The sequence below is a fragment of the Anomaloglossus baeobatrachus genome, chromosome 1, assembly GCF_048569485.1.
Source record: "Anomaloglossus baeobatrachus isolate aAnoBae1 chromosome 1, aAnoBae1.hap1, whole genome shotgun sequence".
Classification (NCBI taxonomy): domain Eukaryota; kingdom Metazoa; phylum Chordata; class Amphibia; order Anura; family Aromobatidae; genus Anomaloglossus; species Anomaloglossus baeobatrachus.
The window spans coordinates 751,180,363-751,205,469 of NC_134353.1; the positions used below are offsets into that span (position 1 = coordinate 751,180,363).

Sequence of the window (25,107 nt, forward strand, 5' to 3'; positions counted from 1 at the left end):
AAGATAGCATGCTGCAAGTGTTCAAGCAGAGATGTGAGCCCTGCCTCTGTTATCTCAGTCTTTTTTGGTTTACCTGCAATGTTAGCTTAAAGCGAACCTGTCACCGGATTTGATGACTATAAGCTGCGGCCACCACCAGTGGGCTCTTATATACAGCATTCTAGCATGCTGTATATAAGAACCCAGGCCGCTTTGTTCGGCCATCTTTGTCTTCCTTCTTCGGAAGCCTGAGTGCATGACGCATCCTACGTCATGCACACAGGCCATGATTGAGGTCCTGCGCAGGCGCACTTTGATCTGCCCTGAGCAGGGCAGATCAAAGTATTGTAGTGTGCATGCACGGGACCTCAATACCGGCCTGTGTGCATGATGTAGGACGCGTCATGCACCCAAGCTTCAGAAGAAGGAGGACAAAGATGGCTAAAAGCAGAGGCGCTGGACCCAGAGAACAGAGACACCCATCCGACCAGTCTGCACCACACCGACTATTTAGGCTAGTATTATAAAGTGATTTTTACTTTCTACACAGCGGCTTGTTAGAATGCTGTATATAAGAGCCCACTGGTGGTGCCCGCAGCTTATAGTCACCAGATCTGGTGACAGGTTCTCTTTAAGCCTGTTATCTTTATCATTAGTGGGTCTCAGCAGTGTATGAGTTGTAGTCCAACTCCACCCCCCCTCTGTGATTAGCAGCTTCTGTGTATGGAAATGTACACTGAAAGCCTGATGGAGGGGACAGCTCTCAGAGCTCTGATACATGCAAAATCTAAAATCTTTCCCTGTGTCAGCCACTAATAAGTGATACATCATTGAACTCAGGGCCTCGATGCCTACATCATGCTCCTCTCTGATGAATTAGCAAAAACCTGCTGACAGATTCCCTTTAAGACATATGCCATAAGATTGTAAGATTGACATATCCCTTTTCGTGGACAAATAAGATGGTAACCCCAACCTGAGACCTCCAATGACCACTATGTCATTACAAAGCCCTTATGTTAGAGTGGTTAGTGGCTTTTACGGTGTCCAGACTATAATGTACATGATATTTAGAACATGAGTTTGTGTATTCAGGTATACATTTGTTTAAATGGGATTTTTGGAATTAAAAAATAAAATAGAGCTGCTGCCCAGTAAGGCACATCAGATATTTGCTTTTTATTTTGGGTGTTACAGTTGCAGAACAACAAGTAGAAATGGTATTGGTAACTTGGGGTGTGGTTGGCATAGCTATTGGCAATCAACATGAATCTCTCATTTATAAAAGACAGAAAATATATAAACATATTTGTTAAATTAGATCTAAACAGCATTAAGGCTGCATTTTTATTGAATTTAAAATAGCAGGTTGATGTGTGGTATAGTATGGCTTGTCTGCCACGCTATTATTTTTGCCTTATTGGCTGTTTGCGCAATAACAAATGTAGCTTAGGCAGTAATTTGAGACTTGAGAATTATACGCTTAGTAACAACAACTACAGTGTTTTCAATGACATCCAGGTATTCTTTACTACCCAGCCTATGACCACACCCGCTCGCTGATTGCAATACTTTCCAGTCCCCCACCAGTCTTTCTACCTCTTTGGAACTGGTCACATAGTGACTAGACATATGACCACTGCAGCCATAATGAGGGGTTATGTAGAGCAGGGCTTCTAGAACTTTTTCTACTGAGCTCTCATCAAACTAAGATAATACCTTGGTCTCACCTGATATACTGATACCCGATTGATCAAAACCACTATTTTCATACCGGCCTTGATGAGGTGGCCTGTTGGAGTCAAATGTTCCTAATTCATGAGGAGGCACATGCCTCTTAATGAATCAGAAGCGTCTGACAAGTTGTGTGCGCTTTGCTACAAATCTTGCTCCAGTCAGTGACTGAAGTGAAATTTCTAGGGTAAGGAACGCCATAAGCTTGTTATGAATTAGACAAAATGTGGCTTCACACCGTCATCTTGTCAATTTTGGCAGAGCTAGGAAAAACTGGTGTATAAATACCAAAAGTCCCATCATTTTTCTGCAACTCCAAGGTAAGCAATTTTTTTTATCAAATTTTCAAAGCTTTTTACACCCCTTTTCTGGGGTAAAGCTTTGCTGCATCGATGTCTAAGGGTTATGTCTGGGCCTCACCAGCTGAAGTGAAAGTACATAATCAAATTTTTGTAAAAAATCTCCCCTTTCCATTTTTCGTAAACCTAGTGTATCACTATAATTAGAATAGAATGAGTCAATAATGATGATAAATTATAGAGCAATGCAGCCAAAGAAAGGACAGCACTGCTCACCGACTACGTTACAGCCACAACCAGGTGAATTCTCAAAGGTTTCTCTTAGTTTGAGCAGCCCTAGTACAAAGACCGGCAGGGGACCGGGAAAACTCAGAACTGAATCAATAAGGTGATTATGACTTCTATTTTTACTTAAATTTATTGTTGTTTTCAGAAAAAGGATCATGGTTGGACAACCCCGGAAATCCTGACTTTATTATGTCTTAGACCTCATTTCGTCTGTTTTTGGAGGACTGAAATACAGTGCTAATCTAGACCTATTTATGCATATTTTATATATATATATATATATATATATATATATATATATCAGAATTATGCTAGTTCTATTTGTTTTACAGGCAGAATTTGCAAATTGAAGCCTACTTAGAAAATTGGTGATATGCTCAATACGTACTTCACCCATTGTAAATTAAGCATTCTAAAAAATATATTTGTAAAGCTAGAATTTACATGAATTCCTCACCAGATGTCGGTTACAATCTATCCAATCAACCCAAAGAAATCAAACCATAGATGTCAATAAATTTAGTGATGTGTAATCATGAGAAATAACACAGGGAAAAAGTATTGAACTTGCTTTCTGAAATGTATTTAAAGGAAACCTGTCAAGTCCAATATGCACCCAGAACCACGACTGGGTGAATATTGCTATTTCCTGCCTAACCGTCCCTGCATCTCGTAGCATAGCTAAAGAGATCTTTAGAAAAAGTATTTCTAAAGATCTTTTATCGTATGCTAATGAGATTGGGGACTAGTCCCAAAGGCGTTGCTTTCCTTGCTAGTCAGTCCCTTTAGCATGTTAGCACACCTCTGTGGGGCTTATGCTTCCCGGCTGCAACCTGAAGTAGTGCACATGACCGAAAGTTCGGGATCATGCGCACTGAGCCGAAATCCAGCGTTGGGCAGCGATGGTAGCGGAGAGGTGAGTGAGATCATCTTGTGACGCCACACATTCATTAGCATGTTAGCACGCTCACAGGGGAGTGCTAATATGCTAATGGGGACGACTAGCAAGGGAAGCAATGCCCTTGGGACTAGTACCTGAGCTCATTAGCATACGATAAAAGATCTTTAGAAATACTGTTTCTAAAGATCCCTTTATCTATGCTAGTGTATATAGGGACGGTTAGGCAGGGATTAGCAATATGCACCCAGAACTGCTCGTGGTTCTGGGTGCATATTCGACCTGACAGGTTCCCTTTAATGCTTCATACACAAGCCTTTGTTGGTGACGACAGCATCAACATGCTGTATGGAGAAACTAGTGACATTTATTGCTCAGTTGTAATTTGGGCCCATAATTTCACACATACAATCTTCAAATCCTGAAAGTTACATGGGCTTTTTCTATGAACGCTGGGCTATAGTTATCTCCATAAATTTTCTATTGGATTCAGGTCAGGTGATTGGCTGGGGTATTCTAGAAGCTTTATTTTATTATTCTGAAACCAAGTGAGCTTTTCCATGACTGTGTGTTTGGGATCATTGTCTGGATGAAATGTCAACCCTTGTTTGAGCTTCATCATCCTCGTAGATGGCAACATATTTTTATCAGGAATTTCTCAGTAAATTTGTCCATTCATCCTTCCTTAAATTTGAAAGTGACGTATGCTGAAAAACAGCCCCACAACATGGTGTATATTATAACATCTAAGAGTTCAATTTTAGTCTTATCTGACCAGACTATATTCTCCTAGTATTTTACAGGCTTGTCTAAATGTTGTTGAGCAAACTTTAAAAGAGCACCTGGTCGTGGCAGGTTTATGGTGAAATTAGGTTATTTTCACTTCTGGATTATGGCTCCAAGAGAACTCATTGGAATTTTCAGTAGTTTAGAAATTATTCTATAACCAATCAATATGTTTTGCAACAATAAGGTTGTGAAGGTCTGAAGACAGCTCACTGGTTTTACCCATCATGAGATGTTTATTGTGTAGCACCTTGATAATGAGACATCTTTTCATTATATTTTTCACTAAGTGGCAGGATTGCTTTCTAATTACTGATAGATTTCAGCTGATGTCATGACTTTCCATGACTTTTTGCACCTCTCTTTCTTCATGTGTTCGATACTTTTTCCCTGTGTCATCTCTTATTACACAAAACTTAATTTATGGACATCTTTGGTTTGATTTCTTTGCCTGTGAGACTTTGATGGGTTGTTTCTGATATCTGGTGACAAATTCATGTCAATAACACCTTTAGAAATATAGTTACTTAGAAAACAGGTGACATGTTCAGTACTCATTTCTCCCTCTGTATGTATGCATCAGTGTCCCTGTAGTATTTCCATTCATTGCTATTTTTTTTTCTATTGAGCAAAACCTAATTTGTTTGGTTGGCACTGAAAGCAAATACTAATGATATTGGAGAGATAACATGCCATTTATCCATTTGACTATACATGCTAGCATACCTATTGAAGCCAGTAATTGGCTGCAGTACTCAGATCCCATTTTGTCACGGCACAGCTCCAGATAACTAAACAGACTGTCGGGAACCACCGCATTACTGGTCTTAGAGTAGCAGTTGATTTGACCGGTTAGTCCTGTTTTACAAAATTTATTGAAGCTAGTTTAATTTCGTAGACTCTTGGACAAATCCTTTAGAAGCTGACCACACTCCACATACACCAAACAACTAAAATTGCTCTCTGCATATAAGATATTGAAAGGTTTTTGGCTCTAACGAGGCATAGACTAGCAGAGGTATTTTATTCTCTATTTAAACATATTAAAGGTAATACCTTTACACCATATTGGCATTAAAAGTTTAGAATTTTTAAGAAGAGTTGTATTTACCCCCTTTTTTCCCCCAACCTGTTTGGCTGCCCTGCCTCTCCCAGGACACATTCCCATTTAGAGATCCCTGTCAGTAACCGCGTGCTGTATTCTGTCATGCTGCATTTAGAACAATGCAGGCAGACAACATGCCCTGTCACAAATATACAGTGGAGTGACCACACCACCATATCTCACCCTCCCCTCCCATTACACCGGGCATTTGGGGACACTTAAAATAAAAGTGCTGGCTGGTATTAAGTGCTGATCTAGGAGAAGACTATTTTTATGCAGCTCATGATATAATAATAATATACTTGTGTGAGCCCACTGCAAGATTCCTCTAGGAACACTTCTAAGAAGGTCACAACGCAGATATAAGAAACGCTCATGGCATAAGCAATAGAGTGACATAAATAGATTAAAAGGAAAAGGAAAATGAGAGGACCGGATCATCATCTTGTAGATAAACTTGGAGGTTATGCTGACAGACTGTAGTATAAAGCTGCCATAATTAAATGCATTAGGAAAATAATCATATATATATAATATATATTAGCTCTTTTTTGATCAAGAAGGCACTTGAAATTAATAATTCTCTGTGACCAGGTGGAAACCTGACTTGTATTAAGCCATTGATTGTTCCTTATGGTTTGGGATAAGGCACTGATGTGTTTAAAGACCATGCTTGTTTACAAAAGTTTTTATTTCTCAAAAGGCACTGAATGCTATACTGTAATCTAAGAAGGTATTCTCAATGGCTCCAGTCCGGTGCAGGCCACTCTGGGTGGTCTCCACCAGGACAGGAAGCAATGACGTCCTGCCTCAGTAACTTGATGGCTGCAATATGGCTTCTTCTATTATTTTATAACACTCACTGCCTTTTGAAAAAACATTTTTGTAAGTCAGATAACTCCTTTAAAGGGTTTCTAAACCTTTCCATAAATAGAGCATGTTTAGTGGTCAGTCCTGAACTCTAACTTTATATTAAGCTATATGGAAAGGTATTACTTATCTTCAATAAATAGTTGTTGGAGTGAAACTGTTTATTCACTTGTGAATATGGACACAGTTCAAGTAAATAATCTCATGATCCAAGCTGAACTTTGCACATTTAATGCTTTGTCAAATGATCCATACATATATTTTTCTTAATCATTGGTCGTAAAAGTCTGACCATGTGAAATTTTACTAGTGTCAGTGAAGTCCTAGTTTAAGGCTCCTAGGCGATAGAATATGAAATGCTACACTGGGAATACGATTACACTAGTGTATATATTACACAACGAATAATCCCTTCTTCTGAATACATGGACATGTATTCTGTGCTCACACAATAACATGGCTTCTATGTCCTTAACAGATAGACGGGGCTACATTTTCTTAGTCACCCCAAAAGGAAACAATAGTATGTGCTATTTAGTTGCAATTTTACATAGCTATCCAGATAGTGATTTAGTGATTGCTAGCATTTTTGTGTTACAAGCAACACTGACCTTACTCTTGTAGATACTACTGTAGGTCCAAAGATAAAGGGGTCATCCAAAGGCTGAAGAAATTTTAATCTAAATCCCTATCTATCCTATTTATTGCCATAATCTAAGCTAATTTCTAATATGGTTGCATTAATCCTAGTACATGCTAGGATTCCCAAACAAAGCATCATCAGGAGGAAAGAAGCTGTTGTCAATGATGCAGCTTCTGCACCCTGAGTGAAACAAAGCATCATAAGTGATGCTTGTTTCAGAGGCTGGGCTCATCTTTGCAGTTTCAATGTGAAATTTGCACAGTGACAGTGCGCTCTGTGTTGCCGAACCATGATGCTTCATTGCACTTGAGGTGCAGAAGCTGCAGTAGTGTCCTCAGCCTCTGCCCACTAATGACACTTTGTTTGAATATCCCAGCATGTACTAGGAATTTCAAATGAAGCGTCATCAGACAGGAAGTAGGGAAAAAATCATTAGCAGTTAGCTAGTGAAGTCAGGCAAGGATAGGGAATTTTTATTGCAGCCATATTAGAAATAAGTTTAGATTAATGCAATAAAAATACGGATTTAGATGAAAATGTCTTCAATCTTACAACCCACCCTTTAAGTGCTACTTGAAACTAGATTGTCAATCTCTGCAAAGGGATACAGATGGACAGTCTTGGTTGATAATGTAAATAACACAGAAGAGGACAACTACTCCACACATCTCTTGGAACTGAAACAGTTCACTTTTACTTAACTGCCTTTTGTAAACAGTAACACAGAAAACTAACTGATAAGTTGCTTACAGCTTAACCCTTCACTGCACCCTATATTGGCACATACCAGGCAGGAGAAAGCGGGGCCCTTTAACAGGCCTAATACAATAACACCCAAAGGGGATGTACAACTTTACTCATCCCTGCAATATAAAGAAATAATACACAATAAAAAAGACAGATTACATTCTTGGCTGATCAGCATGTGTTAAGGCTTTTGTGATTGTAGGAAGGTAAACGTGTCAGTTCAGTATTTACAGCACACGACCACAATGTCATAGAGGCGTGTAAGGATTGTCTATTGCTCGTATACGGCCCCTTGAGGCAGAGTCCATCTCGTAGTCAGATTCCCTTTGACTGCTCGACTGTGCCCTCCCGGACTCACTGCGTAGAAAGTTGCGTTCCAGCTCTTCTGGTGGGGGAACTAAGTGGAAAATTTGTTCAGAATAAGATCCAGGGAGCATGTCATCTGAATAGGGATTTCGCTGCAGGTTTGGTTGATGGAAGTGGGTAACACTGCATTCCAAACTTGATCTCTGGATTGGCAGTGGGAACAGTAATGGACTGACTGCGGGGCTCTGGTCTGTGGAATACAAAACAAAAAATTATTCAACATTAGTTGTCACCAAACAAAAAATTTGTTTATTAAAAACTATTTGGAGAGTTCCATGAATAAAAGTTCTGTAATGTAGTAATGTGTAATGTAATGCAGAGCGGAATAAAACTTTTTTTATTAACTTCACCCCACCGTTAAGCTGATAATAGCAATCAAAGAATTTGGCACCTAATGAGTTAAATTTTGTCAATGTCAAGTGGGTGTTATCAGATAGTCTTCACTATGGGTGTATACTTCTCTATGTATGGGTTGCCCAATCATAAGCAGGTAGCAACATAAGAAAAACAACATGTCTCTACCATAGCTTAGATTTCTCAGTGTGTGAGGTAAGGATACAGCTCTGATGTCCTGGTCTATCCTCCTGCATGATTAGAAAGTGCAGGTAGATCAGAGCACAGATAAGGCACACCTTTCAGATAAGGTCTCTGTGGGGGGAGAGGCAACAGAGCTGAGTTTGGCTGTGTCACATTAAAAACCCTTCTACTAGCTCTCCTATTCTCATCAGCTTCAGATAGAAAAATGTTTTATTCCACTCTGCAGGCATTATTACATCATATGTTTGGTTCAACATGAAAAAGTTGGTGAAAGGGCCTCTTTAAAAGGTATACTTTCTGAGGCTCCTAAAGTTATAGATAAACATAATGTTATAGTAATAGGGAAACTGCAGCCCAGTCACAGTCACTCTTTTTGCTAGTCTCATAGGCTAGTCCACCGTCCCTATGCCTCTTGCTGATTGAATCAGCGCTGATGCTCCTGCATTCAAAAGGACGTAGCTATCTAGTTCCTCTGCAGACACACAGACAGCTTTGAATTCCACTCAGATTGGCCATCCGAGGCCGTTAAGTAAATACCAATTAGCTACATGCAGCTAATGTCTAAACAGGCCAAAGAATAGGCGGTGCATTATCCTGAGTAAACATAACCTGCGCTGCTGGGAACCATGATCTTTTGCGCTGTGCAAGAGCTCACCACTTCACCCGATGAAAGAGCATTTTGATCATTCATTTGGCTATGTTTGCACAGAAAAATTATTGTGAACTGAGAATCCTTAAAGAGTATATCCGGGACTTTAAAAAATTAAACATAAATGTCTTTAAGCACTAATACGCAGGTAGTTTCTACCTACCTGTCTGTTAGGCCTGGCACCAATCATTCATTGGCACAGGTTGGTCACAGACTGCTCCTGCCGGCGATTCATTTGTTTCCGCTAATTTCGTGACAACAGAGCTGCAGCTTCTCGTTCGCTCTATTCTGTAGACAGGGTGAGACAGCCAATGTCAGGCTAATTGGCAGCCGGCTCCCCCCGTTAGGCAGTGGGGAGCCAGGTGTTAAGCAAAATGATATTGGCTGTCCTGCCCCATCAAAAGAGTAGAGCGGTAAACAACCATCCCGCTCTAATGATGAAGCCATTGTATGACCGGCAGGAATAGTCTCTGACCACTCTGTGCCGCCAAAGAACGGCACCTGGCACAGCAGGCAGTTAGGTAGCAACTACCCGCCTGTTAATGCTGGCGCACATTTTTTAATTTAAAGTCCAGTTATATATATATATATATATATATATATATATATATATATATATATATATATATATATATATATATTTATATATATATATATAAGTCCAGGATATATTCCTTTAAGCACGCTCGTTCACGATTATCCTTGCGAGTAAATACAGCTTTGCACAGGTTGATAACAGCGCAATGACTGTTCCTATGATGGCTTGCCCCTAATTATCAGCCTGTCAAAATGGGCCTTTACTTATGGTTTGTTAGTAAAATTTAGTGCACAATCATGATGTGCTGTGAATGATGATCATACTATTTGAATGTTCTGTGTAGATCTTCAGCGTAGCTATCCTATGAATTTACAAAAGCCATAAGAATAAAGATAAAGCAGAAGCTTAGCAGCCTCTAGCCTGTGAGTAGTAACAGAGTAATGAATGACCTGTGTAAATGGCAAAACGTGCAATTTATTTTTAAATCTCTCTGCATTTGCTGACTGCATAGTGTATGTAGTATATGTTCGTGAATGCTTGAGCTTCACCCTAATGAAATGGATAACTGAGAAACATCTGAGGCTGCTATCAATGAATCAATTCAGTTCTGAAATGAAAACTTGAACAGCGAGTTCTGAGCGAGGCACAGCTGCACACTAAATAAAACCTCCCTTCTGTACAGAGAACCTGGAAGATTTGCTTTGGTTGCAGTGTAAATTTATTTGTTCCAATATTTGAAATACCTTTTAATTTGGGAATCATTGATATAACAATATACTTTAAGCATTCTGACAAGTAATGACACACACTATTCCCATTTCATATTGAAGGATTGTACAAGAGTTTGAAATAAAAGAAGACTAAAAAATGTTCCTAAATAACAAAAAAATAACACGAGTTATCTCTTCAATCTCCTACGGGTCCTCTGCAGAGGAACTGGGGCTCCCCACTGGTCTGTGATGTTTCTCCATACCAGCACAAGACCGCTGCAGTCAATCACGGACCTTAAATGGAATCTGTCAGCAGGTTTTTGATATGTAAGTTGAAGACAGCACACTGCAAGGGTTAAGGCCACTTCACACATAACGAGATCGTAAACGAGATCGTTACTACGTCACAGTTTCTGTGACGCAAGAACGACTTCAATTGCGATCTCGTCACGTTTGACACGTACCAACGATTCACCCCCTGCTGCGAAATCGCTGATCGATGCCGAACAGCTTGGGCCATTTCTGGCTCGTTGGAGTCCTGCTGGGCTGCATGAATCTGTATGTTTGACACCCTATTAACGATTTCGTTGACGACCTAGATGAGATGCACGAAGGCGTGTTGTTGCGTCCCCGTTTCCGCGCCCCTCTCTGCACCGATTGGTTAGCTCCAGGTGCAGGTGCGGCTTCGATCCGAAAAACACACCAACAAAGCGACCGGGTACAATGGACGAAGGAATCAGGGTGGAGACGCAGGTTCTATCTCAAAGCAAAGCGCAAAAGAAGTGACAAAGGGTGACGCGATCCAAAATTTAACCGCTAGATACGCCCCCAATCAGAACGCAGTATTGGCCGCCAATGAAAGCGGAGGGGGGGTATGGAAAAGGCGACGCAAATGCACGCCTACGTGACTCACTGCATTTTACTACGCCCCTAATGGGATTAGAATCGTTAACATAGTTGCTGTGTGACAGGGTCCCAGCGATTTGAAAGATCGTTATACGGGACGCATGCTCGTTCATAAACTCGTTATGTGTGACACCCAACATGCGATTTTAACAACGACTCATAAACGATCCAGAAAGTGTGACGTAGTAGCGATCTCGTTCACGATCTCGTTATGTGTGACTGGACCTTTAGAAGAGAATTCAGGGATGTCTGTTTTGTCAAGGTCTAATCTATTGTTTACTTACTATGTTTGTTTAAGAAGCAGGACTTCTCATTGCTCAGATTACAATGTCATGCACGGCAGTCCAGCATGCCCCCTCTTTTGACTGACACCTCACTGTCAAAATACAAATCTCTCTTGAGAGCCTGGTGTGCACAGTACAACTTTCTGAGCTCTGTTACATGACTAAATTGAAAAATTCTGATTGTGTCTGAACAACTGCACCCAGTAATCTAAGTGATACATTGTTGGATTCGGGATCTCTTTGTTTACATCATGCTGCTCTCAGATGAGGTGGCAAAAACCTGCTGACAGATTCCCTTTCCTGGTCATGTACCATGCTTGCGCCCATCATGAGTGCTCAAGTATCATGCCAGTAAGAACAGCAAGATATTGCATTCAAAAGTAAACAAAAATCTGCAGGGGCCCTCAGAACCTCTGATCTGGATCTAAAAGGCAAGTGGGCTCCAATTCATGGATGATGGTGTGTAAAGGTACCGTCACACATAACGAGATTGCAGCTGAGTCACGGTATCCGTGATGCAGTAGCGATCCCGTTAGCGATCTTGTTATGTGTGAAACCTACCAGCGATCAGGCCCCTGCTGTGAGATCGCTAGTCGTTGCAGAATGGTCCAGGCCATTTTCTTCAAAGGCGATGTCCTGCTGGGCAGGACACATCGCTGTGTTTGACACTGTGTGACAGGGTCACAGTGACTGCTGAGATCGTTATACAGGTCACTACTGCGTCCTGTATTGTTCCTGCATCGCTGGTAAGATCTGACTGTGTGACATCTCACCTGCGACCTCCCAGCGACTTACCTGCGATCCCTATCAGGTCGCATCGTTTTCGGGATCGCTGGTAAGTCGTTGTGTGTGACTGGGCCTTTAGAGTCAGAGGTTTCTGATTCATTAGTAGGATCTGATGGGTGCCGTGCACCTCCATGCGCCTTGCTTCAAATCTAACTCTAGCCTGGAGTAAGATTTCTGCCCATCTAAGTCAAGCCCCATTCGCGCCCTTGCTCTGCCCCTGTTGGGAGAAACTTTTGCAGTTACTAATAGGTACCATTATATTGAGATAATCAATATTATTGGCCTCACATGTCAGTGGTTTTAATGTTATACCCGATTGGTGCCTGTATAAAATGAGATTGATATGAACTTTCACATATGGGCACTACACTACACCCATATCTGTTGGTAAGAAAACTCAGATGAAATCTACTATTGTGAAGAAGTGTTGAATTTATTGGGTTCCCTAAAGATTCCCATAAAATAGCAGACAAAACGTAAGAATGAATTAATCAAATGAAAACCTTTTTTTCGTGGAGTCAGGAATTAAATGGGCACGGTTCCCTGCTGCCAGGCAAAAAAACGAATCATTTTTAGAAACATTTCTAAATAACACAGGACCGGACATAAACCTCGTTCTCCACCTCCATGACGTATCTGAAGTCACTCTCTCTCTGTTCTTCTGCCAAAAAGCTACACATTTGGCTGTTGGAAGCATATGGAAACAATGAGACCATTTTACTGAGTGCAGACAGTCATATGAGCGGTGCGTACTGTACACAATGTGTTGATGAGTAAACAACTTCCCACTAATGACATAAAGCAGAGCACTTTTACCTTGTGAATGAACTGCTGACACTATATAACTAGACAACTTCACGTCTCCGGCAGCGCCACACTCTAGTGGTATTGGGTGCAAACGGAAGTAGTGAAGCATTTCGATTACAGACAGGAAACGGAGGTGTTGGACCCGGCACTGACCTCTTTCTGTCAATGTGAGTCGCAGGTGCTAGAAAAAAGAGACAATGGTAAAGTCTTCTGGATTATTTGACAGTATGCTATATTATTTTAATGAAATTACATCAGGACTAAAGGATTTTGCACTACAGGTGTCCTCTAGAAATACATTAATTGTGTTGAAATAGCATAAACAATTCCTTAAAGGGGATGTCCACCTTTGGGCCATTTTTTTCTTATTTGAATACATGTATTTTTGGCTAAAATCATTTTTGTAATTAGGATTCATTAACAAAGTTGCATTATTTTTTAGCCTCTATGCTGTGCTGTTTATTGCTGGATGAAGAATGAGTTAAAAAGGTGGTTCACTACACAGCACAGTGGCCACACATCGATGTAAACCTTATAAAGAAGGCTTTTTTCAAATACCTTGTTTAGTCAATTATGCCTCTGAGCAGCTCTATTGCGGTCCGTTCTTGCCCATCACATGAACCTCCCAGGATCCGTGAGCACTGAGATCCGGTGATGTCACGCCAACTTCCAGTTGACACGACATCACCGCAGCCGACCCCAGTCGCCCCGAGTGACTGGGCTGTGGGTGGAGTTTCACCGCTCGTCACAGCCCAGCATCGCTCCTGCTTGCGGGGAGAGAGCGTGCGAGATGCTGGTGTAATTCAGAATTCCTTGTTCTATCAAACATCCAGGTGCAACAAAACAGACCAAAACCATGATACTACAACCACCATGCTTCATAGATGGTAGGAGGTTTTTATGCCATTATGCAGTGATTTTCTTTCTCCAAACATAACACTTCCCATTTAAAACACCATGTCATCATATTTTTTCACCACTGGAGTGGTGCTGTAAATCTACGTCTGCTGCCCTAGTCTTATATTTACTTGCCAACATCTTCTTCTGTTATCACTGCCACTTCGGTTGGTCTCCAGTGATTTGAGACCTGCCGGCAACTCCAGTGTTTCATGGAGTGCACTGGAGCCACTTTTCAATACAAATCTATGAGAGCCTTGTTTTTGCACTCATAGACTTCTTGCCAGTAAGAAATTACAGGCACAAGATGGCGCAGTAGGACCAGAATGACACTGAAAAAAGAATGAATCTGCCGGATGGTGAGTATAAGACAGGGGTCAGAGGAATTAGATATAAAGCACCCCTACAAAGGTGAGGGAAAAAAACGCTAGAGTGGTGATTTAAACCAAAAAACTCTATTTTAGTTTCATTTGTCAGAAAATATTGTTCCAATATTCTGTTTTTTTAAGTAAACTGCAGATGGCTTCAATATTCTTTTAGAGGAGTAGTTGTTTTCTTCTTGAAATGCTGCCATGTACACAACCATCGTTGTTCAGTGTTCTCCTGATGGAGATCTCATGAATATTAATATTCGCTAGTGTGAGAGAGGCCTTTAGTTACTCAGAGGTTACTTTGGGTACCTTTGATACTTTGTGGACTATTTAACACCCTGTTTTTGAAGTGATCTTTGTCAGTCAATCACTCATGTGAAGGGTAATGGTCTTGAATTTCTTCCCTTTGGATACAATCTTTCTGATTGTGGATTGTTGGAGTACCTAGAGATGGGTTTGTAACCTTTTCCAGCCTGATGAACATTAACAACTCTTCTGAGGTTTTGAGAATTTTATTTTTCTCAACGTATGATGCACTTCCACAAATGTGTGTTGTAAAGATCAGACTTTATTAGATCTCTGAATTTGAATAAAACAGGTTAACAAATCACACTTGATTGTCATCCCATTGAAAAGACCAAACTCTGATTTTACCTTCAAATTATTTACTATTTTTACCTTCACGTACTTTAGCCAATCACAGATCTGATATTCAATCATTTTCTCATTTAAAAACGACAATATCTAATACTTTTCACTCATTTATGAGCTTCTCTTTACCTACTTACCGTATTTTTCGGACTATAAGAAGCACTTTTTTCCCCCCAAATGTTAGGGGAAAGTGGGGTGTGTGTCTTATGGTCTGAATATAGGGCTACGGGGAATGAGGGTGCTGCGGTGGAGTGGGTCATCGGGGGCACGAGCAGGCTGCAGCAGCGCCTGCCGTGACCACGTGGGCCCGCTCATTACATATGCACGCCCATCCTCCCGCCCATCTCTGAGCGCTGAAGCCGTCGCTGATAGGTGGGCGGGATGATGGGCGGGGGCTGCGCGCTTACTAAACAGCCGGCCGCATGATCACCCCTGGCAACTACAGCTTGGAGTGATCATGTGCGGCTGTATTCACTGCTCCCCGTGCATCATCATCAGCACGGGGTGTAGTGATCAGTATACTGTACTCACCGTTCCCCTGCAGCACCGCAATCTTCTCCTGTCTGTGCCGGCGCGGCGGTGTGTGGAGATTAGCAGTACTCACAGCAATGACGTCATCGCTGTGCGCACGTGTCCACAAAGCGGCGCCGGCACAGACAAGAGGACATTGCGATGCTGCAGGGATCGTGGCCGACTCCACACAGCGCTGCCGGCACAGACGGGAGGAGGAGCGATTCTGCATGGAGCGAGGAAAGGTGAGTATAAAAGTTTTTTTTTTTTTGTGTGCCACAGGATGCAGGACATATAGCAGGATGGGGGTATATAGCAGGATGATGGCATATAGCAGCATGATGGCATATAGCAGCATGATGGCATATGGCAGCATGATGGCATATAGCTGGATGATGGCATATAGCAGCATGATGGCATATAGCAGCATGATGGCATATAGCTGGATGTTGGCATATAGCAGGATGATGGTTTATATAGCAGGATGATGGTGTATATAGCAGGATGGGGGTATATAGCAGGATGGGAGCACATACCAGGATGGGGGTATATAGCAGAATGCGGCCATATGCCAGGATGGGATATATAGCAGGACAGGATGTGGCCATATGCCAGGATGGGGTATATAGCAGGATGGGGCTATACCAGGATGAGGGACATATATATATACAAGGCAGGAGGATCATTACCAGGCTGGGGTACCTTAGTAGAGAATTTGGGGACATTACCCCCATAACAGTGTCAGCAGCAGATCCTCGCCCCATAACAGTATGTATGACCACATTTTTTGCTTAAAATTTTATTTTCCTTCTCTAAAACCAGGGTGCGTCTTATGGTCCGGTGCGTCCTATAGTCCGAAAAATACGGTAAATGACTTGTGTGAAAATCTGATGCAGCTTTAGGACAAATATATGTCCAAATATGAAACATTCTGAAGAGCTTATAAAATTTCAAGCACCAGTGTATATGTATGTGAATATGAATAAACACCATCAAATATGTAACTGGATTATGGTTGATCTGATAACAATGTTCAGAAATGTGATTTACAGCTGCCACTTGGACTATAAGAAATAATAAACTTGAGATAACTCATAGATTTCTATGCTCCTAAACAATGAAATTGCAATACCCAGAAGGAAAAGTTGTGGAATTATGGAAATTACAGTATGGAAAGACATGCTAATGATATGCAAATTATGAACAAATGGAAACAAATTTTTCAAAACATCTGAAATTTATTCAGTATCACTTGCTTCCCTTGGCATAATATCTGAGGTTATCTGAGGGATGTTTTGTCACACTGGATGCACTTGGGCATGCAAATCATCAATATTTTATACTGGCAGCTACCTGTGTAATTCCCAACCAGTGATATCCCAGATGTGCTCGTGGAAGACAAGTCTAGAGATGCTGCAGACCATGATAGCACATTTCAGCTTCCATTGCCATTATACTCTACACTTTCATAGTCTTTGAAAGAGGTGGCGTGAGGTCAATGAAATACATGTAGCTGGGTGTCTGGCTTGGTTCCAAATGATATCCAAATACCTCATAATAGTCTATGTTGACACTGTTTGATGCTTTAGGCTTGGTATGTGATATTAGATTTCATTTACAGTTCAGAATGATCCAATAGGCACCATTCTTTAAATCTGATGAGACCCCATTAGCAACTTCATAAAGAGGCCTTTATGAGTAAAGATCACACCAATAATTCTAAGATGTGAGTTGGTGTAATGTACAGTTATTGGACCTGTCTAGTCTTCATTCTTGGTACACTAACCAATCACTGTTACATTGACTTAGTTGTGGAATCAGTGCTACGGACATTTCTCCAAAGTGTTCCAGTAATAATTTTTGAATGAGACAACCCAAGGCCACATGTTGCTTATGATACTGTGAGCAGCCTCCATGGTCTAAACCTGCTAAGATAACCTGTAGTGTCTATGGACTTCTTTCCCATTGAGCACATCTGGGACAACATTGGTCGGCAATTGTAAAGGAAGCTGACAGCTGTGGATCTTGATCATTTGCTTGCCCAAATGCAATCAGTGTGGTGGAACATTTGTCAGACAACCACTACTAACCTCATTGATAGCAACCAAGGTGTGCAAGTACGTGTATTTCTGTGCATGGTGCTTGTACTTGATACTGAATTAATCAAGATGTTTTGAAAAATTTGCTTCAATTTTGTAATCATTTACATATGTTTTTCATGTTATTTCCATAACACCAATAGTCTAATACTCTTCCTATTTGGTGTCACAATTTCAATGCTGAGGAGTGTATGTCAGAGAGTTGCAGGCATGCTGTGACCTGTGGATAAGTCATTTTTCACGAAGGGGGAGGAGGTGAGCTGTGAGAAGAACCTACTGTCAGTGGTAAAATCATGTAGTGTCATGAAAAATTATACTTAAAAACATATGATTTAAAAAATATATTCACTAAATGCAACTACCGCACAAAACAACACATTACAATACTTTGGCAGGTGTGGTTCATATGATTTATAAATGCAAGTGCAGAATGGCGTTAGTGACATGCATTATGGTAATAGAATACAGAGACTGTAATTTCTTTTATCTTTGGATCTGTAGCCATGTGTTAAGTTACTTAGATCTGTATGAACAAAGCCTTGCACATCTCTTTACCTTAGCTCTGCCTTGAAAATTAAATGTGAGGACATACTCCCCTCTGCGGGTTTCGCTTTGTCTCACAAGGAAGACCCCATGTCCCTCAAATCCCTGGGATTGAACAAGCTGAGCTGCTTTCACCCGAGAGATAGGTCCATGAAACCACGGATATGGTGACAAAAAATGGTCAGTCTTGTGGCAGCACTGCTCTGGAGGCACAAAGACGGCAGCACCTGAGAAGAATAAACATTGGAATACATTAAAAAGTCATATTATACAGTAGCGTTGTGTGGATAAAACGGTTTGGAATAAAAGCATAAATATAATCCATAGAAAGCCAGAACAAAGTAAGATGGGCTCTCACCACCTTGTGACAGGAATAATAATAACAGCGTCATACATCAGATACCCCACTCTAGATTGCAGCAAGCCACCAGAGTGGCCGACCTCAACCTCACCAGAGTGGCCGACCTCAACCTCACCAGAGCGGCCGTCCTCAACCTCACCAGAGTGGCCGACCTCAACCTCACCAGAGTGGCCGACCTCAACCTCACCAGAGCGGCCGTCCTCAACCTCACCAGAGCGGCCGTCCTCAACCTCACCAGAGTGGCCGACCTCAACGTCACCAGAGTGGCCGTCCTCAACCTCACCAGAGTGGCCGACCTCAACCTCACCAGAGCGGCCGTCCTCAACCTCACCAGAGTGGCCGACCTCAACCTCACCAGAGTGGCCGACCTCAACCTCACCAGAGTGGCCGTCCTCAACCTCACCAGAGTGGCTGTCCTCAACCTCACCAGAGTGGCCGTCCTCAACCTCACCAGAGTGGCCGTCCTCTACCTTACCAGAGTGGCCGTCCTCTTGACCACATCAGCTGCTATGTGATATATTTGCCTGTGGTTTAGAATACCTATTTGAATAAAAGTGACTGCTCTGTATGCCACAAACTACAAGAAATACACGTATTTAGGAAACCCTGCTATGCATATGCACAAATCCCGGCTTCATAAGTAGCTTGAAAGTGTTTCCCTAGTTAGAAAAAATATCATAAAACAATTAAGGTACTTTATTTGCGTTAAATCTGTTATCATTCTGTATTGATTGCATTTCTATATAAATAACCCTCCTTTCCAGAACTCATACTGCATGATAATTACTCAAATTTTCTTTAAAACGAGAAAGTTGACCTAGCTGCTATACAGTTGAGTGGAGATGAGCGGACCCGTGGATGTTCGGGTTTAGCCAGTCTTTAGTTAAAAGTTAATTTCTGGACCCAGGCTTGACCTGAACTTGTTCCCAATCCCCATATAAGTCAATGCAGACCTGAGCTCAGCTCTAGTAACGACTATAATGGAAGTCACTGATTGGACTGTCCGGCTCTACGACCACATACAACCAGCCATAAACAGAGCATTTCTGATTGAGGTTTTTTTTGTTTACACATATAGTATCCAAAAATGTTATTTTTACCCCCAATCAGAGACTGAAAGTGGCTCTCACTGGACTAAGTACAGAGTGTACCTGAACACCCAGATGCTCAATCAACTGGTTAGCACACAAGCAGAATCCGAACTGGGACACAAACTTTTTTTAAAAGACCGTGTTCGGATTCGAGCCTCGGACACCCACTGTTCAGTACGAACCCCGATCTTTACAATTCGGGTTCTTTTATCTCTAGCTATAAACCATCTCATAAATGTCATGAATGAGGATGCAATAATGCTGAGCAGAGGTGCGGAGTACATAAATTGGTTGGGACTTCTAGAATACTGCATACTAAATTATGGTGTATGTAGCATAATTACACCACTATGTTCCATAATACAGTATTAACGATAATATTGACAGCCGAGCCTGGTGCAAATATTTTTATTGTACCATTAATGAGCCCTATGAGTCCTAACTGATTTCTGACTGTGTACTATTCAGAGCAATTTACTGTGCGATCATATGATAACTGGACATTGATGAAGAACTACAGCTTCAAAATATTTCTAGTTTGTAGATAAGCATTTTAATGTATTTAAAATATAAAGCCATTCTAGTATTACAGTATTTGCATGTCATGTCTACTGATGAGTGAGCACTACCATGCTCGGGCGCTTGGTACTGGAAACGAGCAGGTCGGATGCTCTTGGATGAGCTAGACTCATGTACCGAGTATAAGGAAGTCAATGGGAAACTGGAACATTTTTCTGGAAAATCTTCCAGAAGTATGCTTGAGTTTCCCATTGACTTCCATTATTCTCGGCAATCAAGTCACGCTTGTCCAAGTGCTTTCAACTTGCTCGTTTCCGGTACCGAGCATCGAAGCATGGTACTGCTTGCTCATCACTAGTATTTCTAAAGAAATAGTACATTTTCTTGTTCTGAGGTTTCTCACACAGGCCTGATGGTCATATTAGATGAATTAGGGCTGCTTCTCACTTGCGAGTTTCTCGCAGTAGAGCAATGCGAAAAAAATCTCGCATTGGAATCGGACACATGTTAGTGAATGATTCAGCTCGCATTTGCGATATTTTTCTCAGTCCAAATCGGACTGAGAAAAAAATCGCAGCATGCTGCTTTTTTGCGAGTTTCTTCTGCGAGTCTCTCCCATGCAAGTCTATGGGAGCGTGTAAAAAATCGGATGTCACGGGACGGCACTCACACCATCCTACTGACATCCGATTTTCTAAATACATTTATCGCATGTTTCCTAAAACACTGGAAACGAGTGATGTCTCACAATGTCTGTCAATCACTATTCTCTGTCAGTCGGTCTCTCCCTCTAGCTCTCTATTCTCTCTCTGTCGGTCGGTCACTATCTCTGTCCCTCTCTCTCTGTCCATGTCGGTCTATCCCTCTCCCCCCCTCTCTCATACTCACCAATCCCCGATCACCAGCTCGGCGCTGCACGGCGTTCACACTGCTCCGGCTGCTTCTCCTCTTTTGAAAAAGCCGGCCGCTCTTTATTCAATCTCGTATTCCCTGCTTTACCCACCCACCGGCACCTATGATTGGTTGCAGTCAGACATGCCCCCACGCTGAGTGACAGCTGTCTCACTGCAACCAATCACAGCAGCCGGTGGGCGTGTCTATGCTGTGCAGTAAAATAAATAAATAATTAAAAAAAACGGTGTGCAGTCCCCCCCAATTTTAATACCAGCCAGATAAAGCCATACGGCTGAAGGCTGGTATTCTCAGGATGGGGAGCTCCACGTTATGGGGAGCCCCCCAGCCTAACAATATCAGTCAGCAGCCGCCCAGAATTGCCGCATACATTATATGCGACAGTTCTGGGACTGTACCCGGCTCTTCACCATTTGCCCTGGTGCGTTGGCAATCGGGGTAATAAGGAGTTAATGGCAGCCCATAGCTGCCACTAAATCCTAGATTAATCATTGCAGGCGTCTATGAGACACCCCCAATGATTAACCTGTAAATTAAAGTTAATAAACACACACAGTGAAAAAATCATTTATTTGAAATAATAAACAATAACAAATACCGTCGTTCACCACTTTATTAAGTACCCAAAAAACCCATCCATGTTCGGCGTAATCCACGGAGTTCCAGCGTCGCTTCCAGCTCTGCTAGATGAAGGTGACAGGAGCTGCAGAAGACACCGCCCCTCCTGTCACCTCCACGCAGCAACTGAGGTGAGAAGCGTGATCAGCTGAGCTGTCACTGAGGTTACTCGCGGCCACCGCTGGATCCTCCAACAGTGACGGCAGCACTAATCGCGCTGCTCAATTCAGTCACTCAGGAGATTAGCGGTCACCGGTGAGTCCTTCACGGGTGACCGCTAATCAGGACGCGACACAGACAGAGCCGCGGCATGACAATGAAGTCGGGTGAAGTTCACCCGAGTTCATTCTGATCGTGCGGCTCTATCTGTGTCTGCTGTTAGCGGCCATTCAGCTCTGCTACATGGCTGTCTGTGGCTGCTGTCAGTGGCCATGGCCCCCGAAGAAGATCTACCTCGAAACGTACGTCGGGCGAGGGAAGGGACCCGGTGACCGAGCATTGCTCCACATATTATGGGTAAGTCTGGTGCACTGTGCGGTTAAGATCTGTTGCTGCATACACAGACTGACTGGTGTGTATTGTGTACTTGAGCGCCACCCAGTGTCTGTTTAGTATAACAGCCGCAATTTTTGCTTCACTGCTCTATATACTGGATTTAGTGCACCAGATAATAGTTCAATATAATATATATCTTTCTTACCCCACTATTTGGTCTGGGCCAGTGCATGCCCTGTTTCCGGCTCCCTCCCTATTTTGGGCTTTTTTATGTGTCCACACTTTTTATCTGTCATCCAATTTTTGGTTATGTATTGAATTACGGTTATTGATTGTGCATTCAGTATATTTGATATAATGAATTGTTTTTTGGAAATTTTGTGATTAATAAAATTTACTAAATTATTAAACAACTTGAGCATGAGCTTTACTTATACTGTTGCAAATATACAAGGGTCATAAACTCCCAATCTTTTTCTTTTTGATGTTTGATGCGGTTTATGGGAGTGACCCAATGATGTAATAATGAGGTCCGTTTTCCTCTTTTTTCTTGTAATTATGTCAGTGGCCATGTAGCAGAGCTGAATGGCAGATGACAGCTGCTGAGAAAAAAAGGATCACACACGGATCAAACACGCATTGGACACGCACTGCAATCCTGAGAAAAATCTCAGGATCGCAGTGCAGTTGCATTGCACTCTGACCTAACGTGAACTAAAATCAGCCGAGTTTTTTTCAGCCAACTCGGACCGATTTTACTCGCATAGATGTGTTTCCAGCCATAAGCTTGAAAGTGGATGTGAGCTCGAAATTCATTTAACCACCATACAGGAGAGAAATATGCCCTGTTTTAAAACTAGTCACAGGCTGAGAAGCTCTAAGTTGAACCTAATTTAGTACAAAGGTGTGGCATTTAAGGCAACAAAAGTAACTAAAGAAAATATAGGCTGATGTTTACTATTTGACCATGGAATTGACTGTTTAATTTTTTTGTTACGTTTAAAAATTTTAATAAAAAAGATGTTTAAAAAAAAAAAAAAAGAAGAAAATGTAGGGAGTATTAAAAAAAATAGAGAAAAAGTACAAATTCCAAACAGTGTTTAAAATAATAGGAATACTGTCCAGTCTCTTTACAATTTATTGAGGCCTCTTTTAGACAACCATGTTTCATATATGTGTTTTTTCGTCTACAGGGCTGTTCAAATATCCGTTTAAAAAAAAAAGAAAAATGAGACCACTTTATTAAACCAATTGATGGATAAACTATTCAATTTCAATTACTGGGTCTGGGAATACAAACGGATAGCACTCAGATGCCATCGGTATATCAGCCAAGTACTGTCCGTTTTACTATTTAATGGTTAGGAGAAATTTGGAAACATTTTTCATTTTTGCATACATGAAATATGGGTGCCACACAGATGGTAAAAACGAACACAGACCAAAAATAATGAAAATCCAACAGTGATGACAAACAATTTTTTTCGGATGCGAATAAATAAATGAACAGATGTCTAAATGAGGCCTTAGTGGAATCAATCTGGTGAATGATATTGAAATTGTCCATATTACTCACACGGCAAGAACAAACCTTGGTTGATGGAATCAGTGCTGCCACTGTTGGGACTCTGTGGAGCTGGATCTGACGGAGGAGACACCTGCGACTCTATATCAACCTCCTCTGTCCTAAAATAAAAAAAGGAGGTTTTAGCATACAAAGACGTCTAATATATTAACATAACCTCTATTGGGTTATTTCTGTGGAAAACGCAAACATTTCTGTAAACTCAATTCAGATGAACGAGACATTTGCAGAGATTAAAGCGGGCTTTACACACAGCGACATCGCTAGCGATGTCGCTGGTGAAAGCACCCGCCCCCGTCGGTTGTGCGTCATGGGCAAATCGCTGCCCGTGGCGCACAACATCGTTTACACCCGTCACACGAACTTACCTGCCTAGCGACATCGTTGTGGCCAACGAACCGCCTCCTTTCTAAGGGGGCGGTTCGTTCGGCGTCACTAATAGCCCAATAGAAGCGGAGGGGTGGAGATGAGCGGGCCGAACATCCCGCCCACCTCCTTCCTTCCTCATTGCGGGCAGCCGCAGGTACGAGGTTGTTCCTCGTTCTTGCGGTGTCACACATAGCGATGTGTGCTGCCGCAGGAACGATGAACAACATCGTACCTGCAACAGCAATGATTATCTGGATAGGAACGACTGGTCAACGATTTGGTAAGTAATTTTGATCGTTAACAGGTCGTTCCTGCATTTCACACGCAACAACGTCGCTAACGAGGCCGGATGTGCGTCACAAATTCAGTGACCCCAACGACATCTCGTTAGCGATGTCATTGCAAGTAAAGCCCGCTTTATACAACTAGTCTGTCCCTTGTGCATATACAGTCATATAAAAAAGTTTGGGCACCCCTATTAATGTTAACCTTTTTTCTTTATAACAATTTGGGTTTTTGCAACAGCTATTTCAGTTTCATATATCTAATAACTGATGGACTGAGTAATATTTCTGGATTGAAATGAGGTTTATTGTACTAACAGAAAATGTTCAATCCGCATTTAAACAAAATTTGACCTGTGCAAAAGTATGGACACCCTTACCAATTTCTTGATTTGAACACTCCTAACTACTTTTTACTGACTTACTAAAGCACTAAATTGGTTTTGTAACCTCATTGAGCTTTGAACTTCATAGGCAGGTGTATCCAATCATGAGAAAAGGTATTTAAGGTGGCCACTTGCAAGTTGTTCTCCTATTTGAATCTCCTATGAAGAGTGGCATCATGGGCTCCCCAAAACAACTCTCAAATGATCTGAAAACAAAGATTATTCAACATAGTTGTTCAGGTTAAGGATACAAAAAGTTGTCTCAGAAATTTAAACTGTCAGTTTCCACTGTGAGGAACATAGTAAGGAAATAGAAGAACACAGATACAGTTCTTGTTAAGCCCAGAAGCGGCAGGCCAAGAAAAATACCAGAAAGGCAGAGAAGAAGAATGGTGAAAACAGTCAAGGACAATCCACAGACCACCTCCAAAGACCTGCAGCATCATCTTGCTGCAGATGGTGTCAATGTGCATCGGTCAAAAAT

The 25,107-nt window shown here is 41.7% G+C and overlaps 1 protein-coding gene across 2 annotated transcripts in view; it reads right to left on the bottom strand.

Moving 5' to 3' along the window:
- Positions 1-3,406: 3,406 nt before the first annotated feature.
- Positions 3,407-25,107, bottom strand: part of SH2B3 (SH2B adaptor protein 3) — a 229,453-nt gene continuing 207,752 nt past the window's right edge. The window contains exons 6-9 of one of the 2 annotated variants that reach the window (XM_075323834.1): positions 23,591-23,685; positions 18,016-18,230; positions 12,942-13,113; positions 3,407-7,905 (exon numbers count right to left, since the gene is read on the bottom strand). In XM_075323834.1, the coding sequence (XP_075179949.1) occupies positions 7,598-7,905; positions 12,942-13,113; positions 18,016-18,230; positions 23,591-23,685 (790 nt within the window). In that variant the 3' untranslated portion in view covers positions 3,407-7,597. Of the gene's footprint in view, positions 7,906-12,941; positions 13,114-18,015; positions 18,231-23,575; positions 23,686-25,107 lie in introns of both variants that reach the window. The other variant, XM_075323823.1, reaches the window with a different exon arrangement.